Source organism: Sesamum indicum, linkage group LG14, assembly GCF_000512975.1.
Source record: "Sesamum indicum cultivar Zhongzhi No. 13 linkage group LG14, S_indicum_v1.0, whole genome shotgun sequence".
Lineage (NCBI taxonomy): Eukaryota > Viridiplantae > Streptophyta > Magnoliopsida > Lamiales > Pedaliaceae > Sesamum > Sesamum indicum.
The window spans coordinates 2,660,139-2,666,900 of NC_026158.1; the positions used below are offsets into that span (position 1 = coordinate 2,660,139).

Genomic DNA, 6,762 nt, shown 5'->3' on the forward strand with positions numbered 1-6,762 from the left:
ATCTAAATAGTCCTCCTCAATTTCTTCACTTCTTTTCTTCCTACGGTACACGAAAACTGCGGTTCCCACGGTAACTGCTGCACAAAGTACTCCTAAAGTTGATCCCAGTACAGGGCCCAAAACGCTCTCCTTCCTGTCACTCCCACCAGGGGATATTCCTGCTTCCGGTCCCGTAATAATTGGAGCAATCTCAACTTTGAGGGATACAGAAGAATTGTAGTGAGTCAGATCCTTATCATTATTCATCAACGAAAAGATCTGGGACGGCAAGTAACAGTCCCCATTAGACGAATTTGAGCCATATCTAAAGATGGCAGCTTTGCATGAACAATTCTTGAAGCAGGCCTCTTTACAGCTCTTCATGTCAGTAGTCCTAATGTCGGGCGTGAAGCTGAAGTAAGTTACGTCCTCAAGGTCCAAAAAACTGTGATTGCTGGAAACATTACAGGTGAGTGGAATTACTTCAGAACAACCAAGATCGGGCTGCCTATCATTTATCTGCCTGAAGGTTTCTCCAGTGGAGCTTGATCTCGGGCAACTGCACTGCCCGTTTGAACAAATTCCATATTCTCCACAAACCAGGGGATAATTGCACAAACCAAGATACCCTGTAAAAACATCAGCTACTTCTGTCCATTGTGTTCCCCACTCAAATACTCTGAGATGCCCGTCAGGCCCCAGTTTTATATACTGAGCTGAGGCAGCCGGAGGAAGATCTATTCTCAAATCAGGCGTACTTGGTTCCACAGAATTTACATATAACTGCAGACTTCCATTCTGATACTTAGCATAACTTGCTTCTTTATTCGTCTTGGGGCTAGCATACAATCTGTCATAGTATACCAACGGAGGATTGGCCGTCCAAGCCACCAAACCTTGGCTAGTCATCGACACCGAAAACACACCTCCTTCACTCCAGTTAGTCGCCGAAACCCCGGCTGTTAGATTCATTCCAGCAACCAACACCTGCCCTGGGACCAACGTATCAGTCGGATGATCAAAAGATTGCCAAACAACAGCATTCTTTTCATCAAACAGAACAAGATTTCCCATTTCCGTCAAATTGAGGCCTGCAACAGACTTCCCAGTAGTGTTCGTCGACCACGCCAACGTCCCATCTGCGTCTCTCAGGACTAAGGCGCCGTCAGGCGTGAGCTGCAGCGTTGCATTGATCCTGACGGGGCTGTTCCGGTTAGCAGACCAAACGACCTGCGGGAATCCTCTAGTGGGAGAAGTGATCCATCCAACGCTGTTCGTCTGGACGATGAATACCGAAAAGAGATACCTCTCGCAGGTGCCGTTGCAGTAGAACCCGCAGGCGTACTTGGGACCAAAAGTCCCTCTGAGAAGAATGGCTGTAACAGTAGAATTGTCGGCAAAGGTCACAGAATGATTTGCGGAGACACTGTTGATCCAAGAAGAGGAGAGGTTTGCGGTGGGGTAGTCGTATGGCTGGGAGCTCACACAAGATAGATAAGAGAAGGAAGCTACGGTGAAGAAGACAGTCCACCATGAGGACATTATCATCATATTTGCAAGCTCTCAGAGAGAGGATTGAAACAGAAACATGTAAATTGATTAACAGTACATACTTTTACTTTAGTGATGTATAGATTTTTCAATGAAGGTGAGAGCAAGACTTGCTCAAAGATTGATGAACTGGAGGAAAAGGGCACTCCGCGTCTGGGGCGGATGCAAGTTGACAACTGTCTGCATTGACCTTTCGATCAGCTCAATAGTAATGCTTCCGGCTTCCGGATGTTCCCTTCTCGGTAAATGAAGGAAAAAAATTGCAAGTAATTCTTATAATATCGTAAATGAATAAATTATTTTTTTATAAAAAAATAAATAATAATTTATTTATTTTTTTTAAATTAGAATAATTTATCTCTTTATATTTTTTAAAATAAAGCAATTTACATCCCTATATAAAGAGGTAAATTATTTTATTTTAAAAGGTATAGGGTAGCAAATTGTTATATTTAGGGAATAATGTGCTCATTTTCAATATTGCAGGGAAATAAATTGCTATTTACCTGTAAATTAAATCTTACGTTTTTAGTAAAATTAGAAGTGTACTTCCTATCCTTCCCAAAAAAAAAAAAAAAAAAGTTCCTTCTCAAAAAAAAAAAAAGTACACTTCCTTTCATTTTAAGTATGAGTTATTGCCGCGCATTTTATGTGCATGCATAATTTCTATAAAATATTTAAAATTAAATATTTTTTAAAATATATTATTTATTTTTTAATAGAAATAAAAATTACATAGAATATGTATAAGATAATATATATATATGTAAGATAAAATAGAATAAGAAAAAAGAAAAAAGATAATATATATATATATGTCATTTTCGAATTAATTAAGACATAATTATCATTCTCAGAGCAATTAAGTAATCATCAATTGTTTTTGTCCTACAGAGATTTAAAAAATTCAGGTGTGAACTGAGAAGAGGTGGTCCCTCCATTCAGACAGCCGCGGCCCACAGCTCACTTCTTCTACGCGTTGTATTGCTGCATCCGATCTTGACCGGCTGTCCTTTCTAAGATTTCCATGTTTTTACAATTACACTTAAGGATTCTTTTTAAAATTGTGAAATTATTTGTTTTTTCTTAAAAAATTTGAAACTATACTTATACCCTCTTCAAAAAATTCTTTTTTTATACCTGATGCCCTTCCGTTACGGTTTGGTAAAATGCTAACGCTAACAAAAAAAAGATACATAAATTTTTAATTTGTCTGTCATTTAATATTTTTATATATATTTTATACTTATAAATGATTAGATATAATATATATATATGGAGTGAGGTTAACGTCATTATAATTTTCTTTTATAAGTATAAAATTACTACATGAAAATAATAAATGAAGGGTAAAATTAAAAATTTATATAATTTTTTTGTTGATTTCAGTATTTTTCCTTCAAATTGTAACGAAAGGGTGTCAGATATAAATAGTGAATTTTTAGAGGGGTATAAACATAATTTTAAAATTTCATCAAGGAAAAATATAATTTTTTATTTTAGAGGAATTTAAGTATAATTAACTCAAATATTTGTGTGGTCAAAGACAGGCCAAATTTCCTACTTCTGACCAAGCATGCACACAGCTTTTCAATAGTCTTCTGGGGTGTCTTTACATGGAAATAAATATTACTCTACTTCACCAAGTGGGGTTCATAGTAAGTGGTTTACATTTTACTTTTTCTTTTTTTTTTTTTAATATTATATGTTTCTATATTAATCTAAGATTTTATATTATTTTGAAATAGGTATTTGATGTGTATTTTGGTAATAAATATTTATTCATAAGGATAAAAAAGTAATTTTTATATTGTATAAGCCACATATTAAATACATACACGCTACCACACTACATAATTTCCAATACCACTATAAATATCCAAAATATTATTTATGGGGGAAACGATTGGACTATTTATAATCCGTCTCCCCAAAAAATACTCTCTAGATTCAACTATTCACCTGGTGTGTCATTGTGTCGAGGGCAAAATTCTTGTCCCATCCATTAATCAAAATTACAACCACGTCAATATTTTTTAGATGATTTTTGGTCGTTTTCTTGGATGTGGTGATGAAAACGTCAATTCATCATTGAAGAGTTGATTATATTTTTCACACCAATGAAACATCTTCATTTTCTAAATATATGAAAGTCCTTTTTTGTAAAATTCTTCACATTGTTGTCAATGTCGAGATACGAATATTCAAGCTAAATAATTGGACAAGATATATGGTTTCAATTCTTGCACATGCTCAACTATTTCCACGAATTGTGAATTTAGTCAATTACCCAAATTTCAATGGAAACATGCATCTCAAAGACCCAAGGAAAAGGGTACTAAAAATGGGATTAATGCAATTTATCTTCTGTGAAGAAAGAATGAAGAAAAAAAACACCTAGTTCAAACTTGGTGTTAGAAGGTACTGATTTTTCGACTATTTTAGTATATTTTTTTTTTCATGCATAATGGTAGATTACCCTTTCTTTTCTCTTCATCCCTCTAAACTCGATTTTAGTTGAAAAATATCCCAAATATCCACTCTAGCTAGCTATATTCTAGAAACACAAAACAATACAAGCATGTGATGAAGCAAACTTGTCGGATATCTATCTCTAGAAAAATAAGCCTAGAAATAATTCCTAACGAATTATTACATAACTGATAATGTGTTTGGAAAACCCTCAAGTACAAACACTTTTCTAATAATAAAAGATCACATATCTATACAAACTAATAGCAGATCTACATAGTAAAATAAAGCAGTTAAAGGATCGAACAGATCAATAGTAAACAAGGATCAGAAAACTAAATTTGAAGATTGGAACCCAAAAGGCCACAAAGGTCAGCAACCTAATCACTCAGTTGCTTGAGAACCCAAGAGCCACAGAGGGTTGCTACTAAGGTTTTTACACTTAGCCACAAAGGCCAGGCCAACCACGGCCACAAAGGCACAAGATCAACCAAAAGACCAAAGAGGCTTATGCCATAAAAGGCTTTTATCTCAAGACCACAAAAGCAGTGCCACAAAGGCTTCTGATACATAAGGTTTTTCAGAAAGGGGGGAAGAAGAAGACTGTAGAAGCTTTTCCCATATGAAGGCCATAGGCCAAAACCAATATTTAAAGTAACATGCCAATAAATGGTCGGAGTAAAAGATCGAGGAAGAAGGTGGTGGGAGAAATACCAAACATCAGAGAGTGGGAGGGAAGGGAGGGGAGAGAGAAACGAGAGACTTTGGAAGAAGGGTTAGTGTTTGACTGAGAGAGATAAGGAGTCAGATAAAATAGGATCAAACTGGGTAATGAAGTAGGTCGGGCAAATGGGTTGGGTCGAGAAAGGGCCTAAGCAATTGTAGACTAGGCCAAGCAGCTAGGGTTCAAGTCCAGCATTCAGGAGGAATGGGCTGGGCCAATTGTGGATTTGGGCCACAAGTCTTTTACAAAACTATTGACTTGTAGTATCCTTTAACACCACAATGTAGCTGCAACGTGAAAGCAGAAATGCAAATGGATTTAAAATTCGTATGAAAACCTTTAAATGGTTAGTCATATTATGATTCTAGATTTCACACATGCAACTTTTTTCACTCGGTAGAGGAAGTAAATTGGAGCTTCAGTTCAACGTTCTTGCAGCTTTGTTTTGGACACTTGTTTTGCCGGAGTAAAGCGCATCTTGGTTGTTGATGTTTTTTCTTGGCTTTGTTACATTCACTACTAAAAAATAGGGCATTCGCTTCAGTCAAGCCATAGTAGATGCTCTTATATATGCCTCTATTGCTATAAAAATGATTGTAGCTATTTCTGAAACCTATGCCTTTATCGCTAATTTTGGCCATGGATACAAACTCAGAATTTTCAGCTTTATAATTAGTGAAAAGTACTTTAAAAGAACTTAAGTGAAAAGTACAACCTGAATCAATCAATCATTCATTTATCTTAAGGGGAGACTGAACAACATTCTCATCACATACCATAAACACTTCACCAGAATTTTCTTCAGTGACAACATTAACATCTTCTTTATTATTGTTATTATTATTCCTATTTTTTCCTTTTGGTTTCCTAAAGTCTTTTATATAGTGACATTTTCCCCAAATTATAGCACCTTCTTTCTTTGGCTTTTTCATCTCTATTTCTGTAATCCCTGACTCTAGACTTAGACTTACTCCTACTTCTGCTTCTACTCCTGCCTCTGCTATATTTTCTGTATTTGAAATCTAAATTTCAGTTTTTAGAACATAGTTTACTTCATTTTGATTTTAACTAGGTTTATTTGTTTTAAGGTACATTTTCTTACTTTTAAGACCATTAATAATTGTATCTAAATTCTCATTATCCCTACCATATTTTATAGCTGCTTTTACATTATTATATAGCATATAATAAAATAATTGGTGAATAATCATCTATATATTTATCAGCAGTTAGTTTTATATCAATTAATTTTGTAAAGTAATCTAAAATTTTCTCAATATTTTTAGACAAATCTAATTTATAATGAAAAAAAAATTCAAGCAGAAACAATTTACTAGTGAAGGAGGTTTCAGTATAGAGTTCCTCTAATTTATTACATAATTTTTTTTGCGAAATCTTGCTTTTCTACTTTTCTTAGAACACTATCAGACAGATTTATAACTATAGAAGAATAGGCATATTCATCATTTTCAAGTTTCTTTTCTTTAGAAACATTTTCAGTATATCTACCATCAATAGCTTTGAAAACCTTTTGTTGAATTAAAATGCCTTTGATTTTTGTTGCCATATAGAAAAATCAAACATACCATCAAAAGGTTGCAAACTATAACTGGCCATATTACAATAATAGAAGCAGAAAAAATATAACAAAAATAAAACATCCAAGAGATATTAACAAAGTAAATAATATGAGTATTTGATACTTTACTTTTTTAAGAAGGTTTTTGAACATTCCCATAACATATGGGGGTCCATGTATTTTTTTCCATATATATATATTGTACATGTAAAATTATTAATATATATTTTTATAAAGTAACTATATATTTATTATACAAAATAAATTAAATCTGAGCCACACATTTACATCAAATAAAATATGGGCAGTAGATTTGTTATGTTGAATCTAAATCGTTGAATTAATTTGATAAATCTAGACCATTGATTTTGTATTTACTTAAATATTGACTGTTGATTTATATTAGTTATATACAGAGGTTGATTGATAAGGTTATTTTTGTCAGTTTATATGCAAA

At 33.8% G+C, this 6,762-nt stretch overlaps 1 protein-coding gene across 1 annotated transcript in view; it reads right to left on the bottom strand.

The window, feature by feature from the left end:
• The window catches only part of LOC105177053 (G-type lectin S-receptor-like serine/threonine-protein kinase SD2-5), a 2,785-nt gene extending 1,094 nt beyond the window's left edge, over positions 1 to 1,691 (bottom strand). The window contains 1 exon segment of the mRNA XM_020698798.1: positions 1 to 1,691. This exon segment is cut by the window's left edge and continues 11 nt beyond it. Within this exon segment, the coding sequence (XP_020554457.1) occupies positions 1 to 1,530 (1,530 nt within the window). The 5' untranslated portion in view covers positions 1,531 to 1,691.